This window comes from Salmo salar, chromosome ssa15 (genome assembly GCF_905237065.1).
Source record: "Salmo salar chromosome ssa15, Ssal_v3.1, whole genome shotgun sequence".
Lineage (NCBI taxonomy): Eukaryota > Metazoa > Chordata > Actinopteri > Salmoniformes > Salmonidae > Salmo > Salmo salar.
Genome location: NC_059456.1, coordinates 9,173,328 through 9,189,999, shown reverse-complemented (window position 1 = coordinate 9,189,999; position 16,672 = coordinate 9,173,328). Strand labels below are relative to the sequence as shown.

At 42.1% G+C, this 16,672-nt stretch overlaps 1 protein-coding gene across 2 annotated transcripts in view; it reads left to right on the top strand.

The window, feature by feature from the left end:
* Positions 1–16,672, top strand: part of LOC106570942 (AT-rich interactive domain-containing protein 3A) — a 210,536-nt gene that overhangs the window by 180,994 nt on the left and 12,870 nt on the right. For both annotated transcript variants that reach the window (XM_045695444.1, XM_045695443.1), the window contains one exon: positions 11,314–11,497. In XM_045695444.1, the coding sequence (XP_045551400.1) occupies positions 11,314–11,497 (184 nt within the window). The remainder of the gene's footprint in view (positions 1–11,313; positions 11,498–16,672) is intronic.

The window sequence follows — 16,672 nt, the reverse complement described above, 5'->3', positions numbered from 1 at the left end:
AGTGAAAAATAACAGTAGCGAGGCTATTTACAGGCACTGGTTAATCGGGCTGATTGAGGTAGTATGTACATGTAGGTATGGTTAAAGTGACTATGCATATATGATAACAGAGAGTAGCAATAGTGTGAAAGAGGGGTTGGTGGGTGGTGGGTGGCGAGACACAATGCACATAGTCTGGGTAGCCAATGTGCGGGGGCACCGGTTAGTTGGGCTAATTGAAGTGACTGCATATATGATAAACAGAGTAGCAGCAGCGTAAAAGGGGGGGCACACAATGCAAATAGTCTGGGTAGCCATTTGATTACCTGTCTTGGAGTCTTATGGCTTGGGGGTAAAAACTGTTGAGAAGCCTTTTGGTCCTAGACTTGGCGCTCCGGTACCGCTTGCAATGCGGTAGTAGAGAGAACAGTCTAGGGATAGGTTGTTATTCTGGCACCACCCGGCCAGGTCTCTGACCTCCTCCCTATAGGCTGTCTCGTCGTTGATCAGGCCTACCGCTGTTGTGTCGTCTACAAACTTAATGATGGCGTTGGAGTCGTGCCTGGCCACGCTGTCGTAGGTGAACAGGGAGTACAGGAGGGGACTGAGCATGCACCCCTGAGGGGCTCCAGTGTTGAGGATCAGCGTGGCAGATGTGTTGCTACCTACCCTCACCACCTGGGGGCGGCCCGTCAGGAAGTCCAGGATCCAGTTGCAGAGGGAGGTGTTTAGTCCCAGGGTCCTTAGCTTAGTGATGAGCTTTGAGGGTACTATGGTGTTGAACGCTGAGCTGTAGTCAATGAATAGCATTCTCACGTGGCTGTTCCTTTTGTCCAGGTGTTAAAGGGCAGTGTGGAGTGCAATAGAGATTGCATCATCTGTGGATCTGTTTGGGCGGTATGTAAATTGGAGTGGGTCTAGGGTTTCTGGGATAATGGAGTTGATGTGAGCCATTACCAGACCTTCAAAGCACTTCATTGCTACGGACGTGAGTTCTACGGGTCTGTAGTCATTTAGGCAGGTTGCCTTAGTGTTCTTGGGCACAGGGACTATGGTGGTCTGCTTGAAACATGTTGGCATTACAGACTCAATCAGGGACATGTTGAAAATGTCAGTGAAGACACCTGCCAGTTAGTCAGCACATGCCCGGAGCACACGTCCTGGTAAATCGTCTGGACCCGCAGACATTTTGACCTGTTTAAAGGTCTTACTCACGTCAGCTACGGAGAGCGTGATCACACAGTCGTCCGGAACAGCTGATGCTCTCATGCATGCCTCAGTGTTGCTTGCCTCGAAGCAAGCATAGAAGTGATTTAGCTCGTCTGGTAGGCTCGTGTCACTGGGCAGCTCACGGCTGTTCTTCCCTTTGTAGTCTGTAATAGTTTGCAAGCCCTGCCACATAAGACGAGCATCGGAGCTGGTGTAGTATGATTCAATCTTAGCCCTGTATTGATGCTTTGCCTGTTTGATGGTTCGTCGGAGGGCATAGCAGGATTTCTTATAAGCTTCCGGGTTGAAAGCGGCAGCTCTACCCTTTAGCTCAGTGCGAATGTTGCCTGTAATCCATGGCTTCTGGTTGGGGTATGTACGTACAGTCACTGTGGGGACGACGTCCTCGATGCACTTATTGATAAAGCCAGTCACTGATGTGATGTACGCCTCAATGCCATCGGAAGAATCCCGGAACATGTTGCAGTCTGTGATAGCAAAACAGTCCTGTAGTTTAGTATCTGCTTCATCTGACCCCTTTTTTTATAGTCAGAGTCACGGTTGCTTTCTGCTTTAGTTTTTTCTTGTAAGCAGGAATCAGGAGGATAGAATTGTGGTCAGAGTTACCAAATGAAGAGCGAGGGAGAGCTTTGTACGCATCTCTGTGTGTGGAGTACATGTGATCTAGAATTGTTTTCCCTCTGGTTGCACATTTAACATGTTGATAGAGATTTGGTAGAACTAATTTAAGTTTCCCTGCATTAAAGTCTCCGGCCACTAGGAGCGCCGCCTCTGGGCGAGCGGTTTCCTGTATGCTTATTTCCTTATACAGCTGGCTGAGTGCGGTCTCAGTGCCAGCATCTGTCTGTGGTGGTAAATAATCAGCTCACAAAGTATAGTTGAGAACCCTCTTGGCAAATAGTGTGGTCTGCAGTTTATCATAAGATACTCTACTTCAGGCGAGCAAAATCTAGAGACTTCCTTAGATTTTGTGCACCAGCTGTTGTTTACAAATATGCACAGACTGCCCCCCCTCGTCTTACCGGAGTGTGCTGTTCTATCCTGCCGGTGCAGCGTATATCCCGCTAGCTGAATATCCATGTCATCATTCAGTCACGATTCCGTGAAACATAAGATGTTACAGTTTTTGATGTCCCGTTGGTAGGATATTCGTGACCGGACCATGTCTAATTTATTGTCCAATGATTGCACGTTGGCGAGTAATATTGATGTAACGGCAGCTTTCCCCCTCACCTTCTGCGGATTCTTACGAGGCACCCCGCTCTGTGTCCTCTGTACCTGCATCTCTTCCTCTTGCCAATAACTGGGATGTTGGCCTTGTCGGGTGTTTGAAGTATGTCCTGTGTGTCCTGCTTATTGAAGAAAAAATCTTTGTCTAATCCGAGGTGAGTGATCGCTGTCCTGATATCCAGAAGCTCTTTTTTGCCGTAAGATACGGTGGCAGAAACATTATATACAAAATAAGTTACAAATTACGCGAAAAACCCCCACATAATAACACAATTGGTTGGGCGCCCGTAAAACTGCTTCCATTTCTTCGATAAAATCTGCATTTTATCGAATCCTTAGCTTTGTGCCTGGCCCTGTACCTCAGCCTCCAGTACCTCAATCTCCTGGACCTCAGCCTCCTGGATCTCAGTCTCCTGGACCTCAGCCTCCTGGATCTCAGTCTCCTGGACCTCAGTGTCCTGGACCTCAATATCCTGGATCTCAGCCTCCTGGACCTCAGTCTCCTGGACCTCAGTGTCCTGGACCTCAGTATCCTGGATCTCAGCCTCCTGGACCTCAGTCTCCTGGACCTCAGTGTCCTGGACCTCAGTATCCTGGATCTCAGCCTCCTGGATCTCAGTCTCCTGGACCTCAGTGTCCTGGACCTCAGTATCCTGGATCTCAGCCTCCTGGACCTCAGTCTCCTGGACCTCAGCCTCCTGGACCTCAGTCTCCTGGATCTCAGCCTCCTGTACCTCAGTCTCCTGAACCTCAGCATCCTGTACCTCAGCCTCCTGGACCTCAGCCTCCTGGATCTCAGTCTCCTGTACCTCAGTATCCTGTACCTCAGTCTCCTGGACCTCAGCCTCCTGTACCTCAGCCTCCTGTACCTCAGCCTCCTGAACCTCAGCGTCCTGTACCTCAGCCTCCTGGACCTCAGCCTCCTGTACCTCAGCCTCCTGTACCTCAGCCTCCTGAACCTCAGCCTCCTGATACTCAGCGTCCTGTACCTCAGCCTCCTGTACCTCAGTCTCCTGGACCTCAGTCTCCTGAACCTCAGCCTCCTGTATCTCAGTCTCCTGGACCTCAGTCTCCTGGACCTCAGCCTCCTGAACGTCAGCCTCCTGGACCTCGTGTCTGGTCCAATGAGTGATGGCGTTTTGAGCTGCTCTCATCAAAAGCAGACAAAACAATGGTGGTGTTACTGTCTTTTGTGTACTGATAAATATCCTGTGTGATGGACTGTCTTTCTCCTCCAGGCTGTTGGGGGTTGTGGGTATTAATTGATTACCGCCCCAGAAACCACCATCAGCACTTTCTGTTGAATAAGTCAGTCAATTTTTGTCTCAGCTAATGTAATTATCTGGAATACTAAGGGACAGAAGAGAAGACAGCTAAGCTTTAAAGAATGGTTCCAGGCTTCTATTGCCACAACACTAAATATCCTGCTGGAAACTATAGGTGGTACAACTTCTGTGCTTCAGAGACAGAGACAGACAGAGCGACAAGGACAGACAGACAGACAGACAGACAGACAGACAGACAGACAGACAGACAGACAGACAGACAGACAGACAGACAGACAGACAGACAGACAGACAGACAGACAGACAGACAGACAGACAGACAGAGGAAAACATCCCTACAGTTTCCATGTTCGGCTGGACAATAGAGTTCTATTCTAGGTTCATACTGTATTCTAGGTTCATACTGTATTCTAGGTTCATACTGAATGCTAGGTTCATGCTGAATGCTAGGTTCATGCTGTATGGGCCCTCCCTAACCCAGTCAGCTGTTTGCACTGATTGTAAATCACTCTGGATAAGAGCGTCTGCTAAATGAACAACAGTAAAATCTAAATGTAAGAAACTACTGAAGCGTCATTCCAATTAGATGGGCTGTCCACATGTAGATAAACAGTTGTTTTCCTGCTAGCTGCGTCACATTAATCCTTCATTTCACAGGTTAAAAGAGCCAAGTCAATGAAGAGGAGAAACTCCTCTGGCCAGTCCCATTACTGGCCCGCTGCAAAAGGTGCGAACTGAACGCATCGGCGACGAAGCCGAGCGAAAAGATGACGATTACTCGGCTCTATTAAAAGTCCCGATTCCCTCTGCAAGCTCCAATTACACACTGCAATCTTTTAGAAAGTGAGTGATTAACTAGAGGACTGCGGTGCCGTCGTTAGTCCCTTAGAGGAGTCGTATACGAGGTGTTTTTCCTCCCGCCTGCCATTCCTCATTGTCAACGTGATCCATGAACCTGATCGCATCGTCTCTGCTGACAAAAGACTGTCCTCTCCTACTCTCCTCTTTTATTCTTCATATCCCTTTCAGGGAATCGGGAGAGACGAATACATCACGCCGGGTATTGAAAGCACATAAATCTGGTTTTAAGAGGCCTGTCTTGGTTAGGTCAGATTCTAACAGACAAAAGACTTTCTGGGCCAGGTCTTTTTTTATTTATTGCCCGGCGCTCGTTTGGTTGGCCATTGTGGATCCGGATAAATAATAGTTTTATAGATCAAGGCAACGGCTTTGCATTATCACCAGTGAGAATGGGATGGAGTAACAGTATGTCTTCGTGAGGGTGTATTAAAGGTTTTTTTTCTTCTTTATGTTTATCTTCTCATTACCGTCATGTGTCCTAGTATTAAACCTACTGCACTGTACGTACCGCATTGTGACACTGTAAAACCACCCAATAAACACCTCTTAACTGTAGTAACGCCAAGCTGAATGTTACACTACAGTCAATCAAGCATCTCCATCTTAATTATGAGAGAACTCCCAAGTACGTCCGTTAACCTTTTGAGAAGTCCTTTTAATTATTTAGAATCACCCCACTCCTCCTGAGACCACTTTCACCATACAGCCGTGATATATAGACAGTTTAGTGTGGAGTTGGAAACGGCGATAGATAGGCTTTGGGTGGTGCTACTTTAGATATAATGGCCAGTATTGTCCTGGTCGGAGAGACAGGATAAATCTCTAGTTTTAATGTTGTCTCTCTCCACAGTCGGTTCTGCTGCCAGCCAAGCCATCCCATAATTACCAGCCTTAATTTATGTGTTTTTACCTCTTCAGACGATACTTCACCTCCTCTCCTCCCCCTCTCCTCCCCCTCTCCTCCTCCTCTCCTCCGGTGTATGGCCCTGCGCTGCTTGCTGCTGTTTGCACTATATTTCTGCAGGTATTGATTGCCATTATATGGTAAACTCGATGGGTACAATGGAACTCTATCAGCAAAATACAGGTTCATTATCTCAGGGTCAGGCTGCTCACAAAGGACCGACCCTGTCCCTCTTTACGGCCGACCCTTTAAACTGCATAGTACAAATTATTATCTGCCTCCTTATACCCTACTAATTAAGACCTGAGTGGAATAAAGCTTAGGGTCAGGTCAGGGTTAGGTTAGCAGGGTTGAGGCCAGAGTGGAATGAAGTTTAGGGTTGAACAGTGATTGCTTCTTTAAAAAGAAGTTGAATGTTTAAAGCAATGTTCATTTCATAGCTAAAGGTGTATTTAAATTCTACACGTACAATAGTAACATAGAGGAGGCATTAAAGGGGCAGTATTTATATAACATAGAGGAGGCATTAAAGGGGCAGTATTTATATAACATGGAGGCATGAAAGGGGCAGTATTTATATAACATAGAGGATGCATTAAAGGGGCAGTATTTATATAACATAGAGGTGGCATTAAAGGGGCAGTATTTATATAACATTGAGGACGCATTAAAGGGGCAGTATTTATATAACATAGAGGTTGCATTAAAGGGGCAGTATTTATATAACATAGAGGTGGCATTAAAGGGGCAGTATTTATATAACATAGAGGATGCATTAAAGAGGCAGTATTTATATAACCTAGAGGAGGCATTAAAGGGGCAGTATTTATATAACATAGAGGAGGCATTAAAGGGGCAGTATTTATATAACATAGAGGAGGCATTAAAGGGGCAGTATTTATATAACATAGAGGATGCATTAAAGGGGCAGTATTTATATAACCTAGAGGATGCATTAAAGGGGCAGTTTTGCAGTTGAAACAATAATAAAGCACTCACCCCTTTTATTTTGGTTAACAGCTGAGGGGCGGGGCTGGAGAAATGATATCACACTCTATTCAGTAGACAGAGCAATGGAATCAAGGACTGACCATCCATGATGTCAACATTATAGTTTTAACAATTATTATTATTCTTTTTTTAACTAGGCAAGTCAGTTAAGAACAAATTCTTATTTTCAATGAAAGCCTAGGAACAGTGGGTTAACTGCCTTGTTCAGGGGCAGAAGGCCAGATTTTTACCTTGTCAGCTCAGGGATTCGATCTTGCAACCTTTCAGGTTACAAGTCCAACGCTCTAACCACTAGGCTACCTGGCTAGGCTACCTGCCGCCCACCAAACCATGCTTTGAGGCTTGCATTGCATTATTTACGGACAAAGGTAAAACAAGCATATAGGGTAGTGATGGGGTAGCTCAAGGGTTGCAAAGAGAGGGTATATTACTGGAAACTTTCAAGGTTTACCAGTAAAATACCAGAATTGTGGTATTTTGCAAAGATTTTATGAAATCATTGACAATGCATTTGGTGGCCCTTTAGGGTACTTCAGATGATCACAGGTATCTGTAATAATCTCTGGTTTCTACTTCAGATGATCACAGGTATCTGTAATAATCTATGGTCTCTTCTTCAGATGATCACAGGTATCTGTAATAATCTCTGGCCCGCTACTTCAGATGATCACAGGTGTCTGTAATAATCTCTGGTTTCTACTTCAGATGATCACAGGTATCTGTAATAATCTCTGGTCTCTTCTTCAGATGATCACAGGTATCTGTAATAATCTCTGGTCTCTTCTTCAGATGATCACAGGTATCTGTAATAATCTCTGGCCCTCTTCTTCAGATGATCACAGGTATCTGTAATAATCTCTGGTTTCTACTTCAGATGATCACAGGTATCTGTAATAATCTCTGGCCCTCTACTTCAGATGATCGCTGCCCGCACCTGCCCGCCCGTCCAGCATCACTACTCTGGACGGTTCTGATTTAGAATATGGGGACAACTACAAATACCTAGGTGTCTGGTTAGACTGTAAACTCTCCTTCCAGACTCACATCAAACAACTCCAATACAAAGTTAAATCTAGAATTGGCTTCCTATTTCGCAACAAAGCATCTTTCACTCATGCTGCCAAACATACCCTCGTAAAACTGACCATCCTACCGATCCTCGACTTCGGCGATGTCATTTACAAAATAGCCTCCAATACCCTACTCAATAAATTGGATGCAGTCTATCACAGTGCCATCTGTTTTGTCACCAAAGCCCCATATACTACCCACCACTGCGACCTGTACGCTCTCGTTGGCTGGCCCTCGCTTCATACTCGTCGCCAAACCCACTGGCTCCAGGTCATCTATAAGTCTTTGCTAGGTAAAGTTCCCCCTTATCTCAGCTCGCTGGTCACCATAGCAGCACCCACCTGTAGCACGCGCTCCAGCAGGTATATCTCTCTGGTCACCCCCAAAGCCAATTCCTCCTTCGGCCGCCTCTCCTTCCAGTTCTCTGTTGCCAATGACTGGAACGAACTACAAAAATCTCTAAAACTGGAAACACTTATCTCCCTCACTAGCTTTAAGCACCAGCTGTCAGAGCAGCTCACAGATTACTGCACCTGTACATAGCCCATCTATAATTTAGCCCAAACAACTACCTCTTTCCCTACTGTATTTATTTATTTATTTATTTTGCTCCTTTGCACCCCATTATTTCGATTTCTACTTTGCGCTTTCTTCCACTGCAAATCTACCATTCCAGTGTTTTACTTGCTATATTGTATTTACTTTGCCACCATGGCCTTTTTGCCTTTACCTCCCTTATCTCACCTCATTTGCTCACTTTGTATATAGACCTATTTTTCTACTATATTATTGACTGTATGTTTGTTTTACTCCATGTCTAACTCTGTGTTGTTGTATGTGTCAAACTGCTTGCTTTATCTTGGCCAGGTCGCAATTGTAAATGAGAACTTGTTCTCAATTTGCCTACCTGGTTAAATAAAGGTGAAATAAAATGTTTTAAAAAATCACAGGTATCTGTAATAATCTCTGGTTTCTACTTCAGATTATCACGGGTATCTGTAATAATCTCTGGTTTATACTTCAGATGATCACAGGTATCTGTAATAATCTCTGACCCTCTACTTCAGATGATCACAGGTATCTGTAATAATCTCTGGTCTCTTCTTCAGATGATCACAGGTATCTGTAATAATCTCTGGTCTCTACTTCAGATGACCACAGGTATCTGTAATAATCTCTGGCCCTCTGTGTGGCCTTATCACATGTAAAATATTCAAAATCCTCAAATGAGATGATTTTCTAATAAAACAGAATGGCAAAGCTATAAAACATTATCCTAAATACAAACTGTCAATTTAGTGAATACCATTAGTGTTTAATATGAGGTTTCCAGCGTAAAATATATTTGATATATATTTTATTTACAGATGTATATATATTTTTTTACTATAACCAGCTTTCCATCCAACCTTTTTATGCGAGTAAAGTACATGTGAGGATAAAAAAATGTCATGACATAATTTTGTTTACGGTAAACTTTACAAATGTCAACAAAACAAAATACACTAGACAAGATGGGATCTTTTGAGACAGATTTCCATGTCAATATTCTAAAATCCGCATTAAAAACAATTATGTGCATTTTCCCACAAGCGACATGTTACAATCAAATTGACTTGTTGCTGATAAAAGTATGTGCGTGATGATGTAGTGCACATAAAAAAAAAATGCTGGCTGGAGCGCATGTATAGCCTACAGTACATGATGAGATTATTATGGCCAAAAAGGCAAGATTTTTTTTTTTTTAAATTCAAACGCAGCCAAGCATCGATTATCATGTTACCAGAATAAGACCATCGATATTTACTTGGAAATGAGCGTCAAACTCATCACCTTTCACGTTTACCACCCTGCGACGTTCATCCTCATTTATTTAATCTGTAGCCTAAATGGTGCTTTCATGACAACTGGGAACTCGGATAAAAACGAGGTCTAATCATGATGTCAGTGATCTTCAGGTCGGTAAAACGGAGGTCTAGAAAGAGGCCAGAGTTACCGACTTGGAATTCGGAGTTGGATTTTTTAGTCGGAGTTCGTTCTTTTCGAATTCCCAGTTGTCTTGAACGCAATGAAGATGTAAATCGGATATTTCCAAGTTCTGAGTTCTCAGTTGTTTTGAACGCGGCATAATAAACTGTTTGATTTCCTGATGAGTCGTAGTGGGAGGACTCCACAACATGTCATCGTGTGACTACAAATGTACTTCGATATATTGGTTATTATATACATTTTTTTTGCGCATACAAGCGTTTCCACCGACATTTCTCGCAATGATTTTACCAACACAAAAAGATCCCACCTTGTCCAGCGTATGGGTCGTTACACTATTTAGTTTTTTCGACTTTTGGAAAGTTTATAGAAAAAGGTTCTGTTTCCATCAGGCCTGTAATTTTTTTTTTATCCGACTTTTATTTTACTGGCATAGATACTTTGGATGGAAACCTGGTTAGTAAAATTAATGATATCGGTGGAAACGCTTTTATGCGCAAATATTGATATAATAACCATCCTATCAAAGTAAACTTGGAGTCACGACTCGGGAAAGCATGCAGTTTATTAGGCTACAGATGAAATAAATGATGAGGAATAACATGTGAAAGTGCAAAGTGACGATCTTGATTCGTCCTTTCCGATACATATCGAGGGTCTTATTCCGGGTGACATGATCATGGACGCTTGGTTGCATTTAACACATACAACATAATGTCGCTCTTTAGTTCATAATATGCACATCATGTTGGCTAAACGCGCTCTAGTCAACAGGTAATGCACATGTGCACCTTTGGCTAGAGCGCATGTGCAAATACCGGTGTCGGCACACTCGTTATACAGTATAATGCTACATTTTTTTTGTGTGTGAGAAAATCCTCAGTAGATTTGAAAATGTGATGCAACCTAATTTAACTTGTATATTTTTTTTATTATTCAGTACATGGTAATTTAACCCGCAAAATGTGTATTTTTACGTGCGCTACGTCATCACGCACAGTCGTTTATCTGCAACAAGTCAATTGGATGGAAATATTTCTGGTGGGGAAAATAAGCATATTACTTTTTTATGAATATTCTCATGAAAATCTGTCGCGAATTGGATGGAAACCTGGTTTATGTCAGTATGTATTTTTTTGTCAATGTTTTTCCGTCAAACTGGTGGTAGTTGTGAAAAAAGTAAATAATTGCAATAGTTGCAGAGTTAATTTAAAAATAATCCCGGTAATGATTTGATATTTTTTTCATTAATTAGACAATTTTCTCTTGAACCATATGGTCTATCTACTAGAAAATCATGGACAATATGGACACAGATATACAAAATGAATATTATATATGAATTAATTGTTTTAAAGTTATTGATTTTCTGTTAATTACCAAAATTACTGAAGATTCCGGTAACTTTGATAAATTACCGGTAGCTTTGCAACCCTAGGTACAACAGTTGAACTAAGATCATGAGGCATTTATAAGTTATATTCTTCAAGAATCAGCGGGTATATATATCGATAATTTAAATGTCAAAAAATATATTTAGCAAACACAGATTGCCCCCTTTTAATAAAACGCTGTATAAAAAGTCAAGGGGGAGTTTTTCAAAAAGTAATATGTTTTGTTAACCAAGCTGTCAGCTATTGGACTGCTTCCAGATAAATTGGCTTTATAAGCCACAGCTAGCGAGGAAACCCTCTCTGTCGATGGACTGAAGTTAATAGCATTGATTGTGGATATTGTGTTTTGTCTCTACAGGGACTCCAGTGAATCGTATTCCTATCATGGCCAAGCAGGTGTTGGATCTGTACACGCTCTACAAGCTGGTCACAGAAAAAGGCGGCTTAGTGGAGGTCATCAATAAGAAAATATGGCGTGAGATCACCAAAGGCCTCAACCTCCCTACCTCCATTACCAGTGCAGCGTTCACCCTGCGAACACAGTGAGTGACACCGCTGGCGATAAATAACCTCATAACCTGTAGGGCCATCGCATATCACTTCACTCTACAGTTAGTGGTACAGGAACCACAAGTGTTATATGAGATCTATGATTACATATATGATTAGATATATTATGTTATATATGACTAGATATACAGTATGATTAGATATATGATTAGATAGGTGTCTGTATTAATACTACAGTTGATTCAGAATACACCATAATGTTATGTAAGGTTTGGACTTAGATTTTATCTAACACCCAGCCTGTTGTTATTCTTAGAAACACATATCCAATCATCACCACTGCTGTACAGTAACTGTTATTATGTTTTAGCAGACACTTGATTGGCACAATAACATTCATTATGTTGACTACCATTACTACCATTACGGCCATCCTAACCTAGATAATGCATGATAATGATAGAGTTGGAGAAGAAGGGGAATTAACTGTACAGTCCTGACCACAATGAAGTGCAGAACAGAAGAAAGCCTGTTGGTATACAGTGCATTCGGAAAGTATTCAGACCCCTTGACTTTTTCCACATTTTGTTACATTACAGCCTTATTCTAAAAATGATTAAATACGTTTTATTTCACTCATCAATCTACACACAATATCAAATAATGACGAAGTGAAAACAGGTTTTTAGACATTTTTTGCAAATTTATTAAAAATAAAAACAGATACCTCATTTACATAAGTATTCAGACCCTTTGCTATGAGACTCGAAATTGAGCTCAGGTGTATCCTGTTTCATTGATCATCCTTGAGATGTTTCTACAATTGACCTAATTTACTTTGTTGTAAATTCAATTGATTGGACATGATTTGTAAAGGCACATACCTGTCTATATAAGGTCCCACAGTTGACAGTGCATGTCACAGCAAAAACCAAGCCATGAGGTCGAAGGAATTGTTCGTAGAGCTCAAAGACAGGATTGTGTCGAGGCACAGATTTGGGGAAGGGTACCAACACATTTCTGCAGAATTGAAGGTCACCATTAACACTGTGGTCTCCATTACTCTTAAATGGAAGAAGGTTGGAATCACCAAGACTCTTCCTAGTGCTGGCCACTTGGCCAAACTGAGCAATCGGTGGAGAAGGGCCTTGGTCAGGGAGGTGACCAAGAACCAGATGGTCACTCTGACAGAGCTCTAGAGTTCCTCTATGGAGATGGGAGAACCTTCCAGAAGGACAACCATCTCTGCAGCACTCCACCAATCAGGCCTTTATGGTAGAGTGTCCAGACTCCTTAGCAAAAGGTACTGAACAGCCCGCTTGGAGTTTGCCAAAAGGCACATAAAGGACTCTCAGACCACGAGAAACAATTCTCTGGTCAATAAACCAAGCTTGAATGCTAAGCATCAAGTCTGGAGGAAACTTGGCACCATCCTTGCGGTGAAGCATGGTGGTGGCAGCATCATGCTGTGGGGATGTTTTTCAGCGAAAGGGACTGGGAGACTTGTCAGGATCGAGGGAAAGATGAATGGAGAAAAGTACAGAGATATCCTTGATGAAAACCTGCTCCAGAGCGCACAGGACCTCAGACTGGGGCGAAGGTTCACCTTCCAATAGCACAACGACCCTAAGCACACAGCCAAGACAATGCAGGAGTGGCTTCGGGACAAGTCGCTTAATGAACTTGAGTGCCCCAGCCAGAGTCCGGACTTGAACCCAATCGAACATCTCTGGAGAGACCCTAAAATAGCTGTGCAGCGATTCTCCCCATCCAACCTGACAGAGTTTAAGAGGATATGCAGAGAAGAATGGGAAAAACTCCACAGGTTTGCCAAGCTTGTAGCTGCATACCCAAGACTACCCGAGGCTATAATCGCTGCCAAAGGTGCTTCAACAAAACTACTGAGTAAAGGATCTGAATACTTACATAAAAGTGATATTTCAGTGTTTATATTTGTTATTATGTGGTATTGTGTGTAGATTGATGAGGGGGAGAAAAAACAATTTAATCAATTTTAGATTGAGGCTGTAACATAAAAAATATGGAAAAAGTCTGAATATATTCTGTATGTCCCTCTAACTGCCCTGAAGACAGTAATCATGTGCCTATGACCAGATGTATACTGTTAGCACTGAGGTGGTGTGCCCTAGTAGGAAGTCCACTGTATGCAGCTCACCCTGCACTAACATAAATAAAATGAGAATATCTACTTCTCCTAAGCTTCCCAGTAAAGTAATGAAAACAAGCAAGCATCCCAGAAAAGTGCTAAAGCCCATTCTGGTGAGAAGCTGCTATAGACCACCAAGTGCTAACAGTCAGTATCTGGATAACGGATGAAATGCTTGATAATGAATGTGATATCAACAGAGAGGTATATTTTCTGGGTGATTTAAATATTGACTGGCTTTTATCAAGCTGCCCACTCAAGAAAAATCTTGAAACTGTAACCAGTGCCTGCAACCTGGTTCAGGTTATCAGTCAATCTAGCAGGGTAGTTACAAACAGTACAGGAATGAAATCATCAACATGTATAGGCAAAAGGCAGCAGAACTGGTTGGCAAACGTACTGCAAATTGAGAAATCATGTGACTAAACAAAACAAAAAGAAGAAGAAACTATACTATGAAACAAATATAAATTATATAAAGAATGATAGTAAAAAGCTTTGGAGCACCTTAAATGAAATTTAGGGCAACAAGGCAAACTCGGCTCCATCATTCATTGAATCAGATGGCTCATTCATCACAAAACACACTGATATTGCCAACTACTTTAATGTTTTTTTCGTTGGCAAGGTTAGCAAACTTAGGCATGACATGCAAGTAACAAACGCTGACACTACACATCCAAGTATATCTTACCAAATTATTAAAGACAAGCATTGTAATTTTGGAAGACGTGAAAAAATTATTGTTGTATATCAACAATGACAAGCCACCGGGGTCTGACAACTTGGATGGAAAATGACTGTGGATATTAACAGACAATATTGCCAATTCTATTTGTCATATCTTCAATTTAAGTCTACTAGAAAGTGTGAGCCCTCAGGCTTGGAGGGAAGCAAAAGTCATTCCGGTACCTAAGAATAGTAAAGCCCCCTTTACTGGCTCAAATAGCCGACTAATCAGCCCATAGTAAACTTTTGGAAAAAATGGTGTTTGACCAGATACGATTCTATTTTATTCAACTGGGCAAGTCAGTTAATAACAATTTCAATGACAGCCTAAGAACAGTTGGTTAACTGCCTTGTTCAGGGGCAGAACAACAGATTTTTACCTATTCAGCTCGGGGATTCGATCTTGCAACCTTTCGGTTACTATTCCAACGCTCTAACCACTAGGCTACCTGCCACCCCACAGTAAACAACTTGACAACAGACTTTCAGCACGCTTATTGGAAAGGACATTCAACAAGCACAGCATAACACTTACAGAAATTAGTTATGATTGGCTGAGAGAATTTATGATAAACATTTTGTGGGGGCTTTTTTGTTAGACTTCAGTGGGGCTTTTGAAATTATCGATCATAGTCTGCTGCTGGAAAAATGTATGTGTTGTGGCTTTACACCCCCTGCTATATTGTAAATAAAAAGTTACCAGTCTAACAGAACACAGAGGGTGTTCTTTAATGGAAGCCTATCCAACATAATTCAGGTAGAATCAGGAATTCCCCAGGGAAGCTGTCTAGGCCCCTTACTTGTTTCAATCTTTACTAACGACATGCCACTGGCTTTGTCTATGTATGCGGATGACTCAACACTATACACGTCAGCTACTACAGCGACTGAAATGACTGCAACACTTAAGAAGAGCTGCAGTTATTTTCAGAGTGGGTGGCAAGGAATAAGTTAGTGCTAAATATTTATAAAACTTAAAGCATTATATTTGGGACAAATCATTCACTAAACCCTAAACTTCAAAAAATCTTGTAATGAATAATGTGGAAATTGAGAAAGTTGAGGTGACTAAACTGCTTGGAGTAACCCTGGATTGTAATCTGTCATGGTCAAAACATATTGATACAAAAGTAGCTAAGATGGGGAGAATTCTGTCCATAACAGAGCACTGTTCTGCCTTCTTAACAGCACTATCAACAAGGCAGATCCTACAGGCCCTTAGTTTTGTCGCACCTGGACTACTGTTCAGTCGTGTGGTCAGGTGCCATAAAGAGGGACTTAGGAAAATTGCAATTGGCTCAGAACAGGGCAGCACGGCAGGCTGTTGGATGTACACAGAGAGCTAACATTAATAGTATGCATGTCAATCTCTCCTGGCTGAAAGTGGAGGAGAGATTGACTTCATCACAACTTGTATTTATGAGAGATGTTGAATGCACCAAGCTGTCTGTTTGAACTACTAGCACACAGCGCGTACACCCATGCATACCCCACAAGACATGCCACCAGAGGTCTCTTCACAGTCCCCAAGTCAAGAACAGACTATGTGAGGGGCACAGTACTATATAGAGCCATGACTACATGGGACTCTATTCCACATCAAGTAACTGATGCAGCAGTAGAATCAGATTTAGAAAACAGGTAAATATACACCTTATGGAACAGCGGGGATTGTGAAGAGACACACACACAATAACATACGCACTATACACACACGTACACATTAATTTTGTGTTGGGCACACACTTAATGTGTTGTGAAATCTGTTGTGAATGTATTGTAATGTTTTTAAAACTGTATAAACTGCCTTAATTTTGCTGGACTCCATTTAAGAACAACCGAAAGCTGGTCTTAGCAGTAACATTGGTATTTATTATGGATCCCCGTTAAATCCGGAATAAATACAATACAAATTTTACCGCAAAGACCAGCTTTCAGTTGCTCTAAAATATCCCCAGCAGTGCATACTGAAATTGGCACTTTGGCTCCACGTTTTTAAGGAAACACATCATATATTGCCATCCTTCCCACCTCAGTGCAAGCAAGCTCATATAAGACGTGTAAATTACCAAACCTGAAGATAGGGTTAGAAAATAGAAGAGTGCTGGCCTTAACAGGTCGAAGTTGTAAACGAGAATGCATTTGACAATGGAGCTGGCTTAACACCAGCTAAAAATAGAGCCTTGAATGTTTTATAGGTTGGCTGTTGTAATAAATTACGTAATGTAACCTTGTTGACATCCAGGATGACACAAGCATTATGGCAGCCTCTTAGTGTAAAACTTCTCCTTCAATAAAACATTGTGAAATG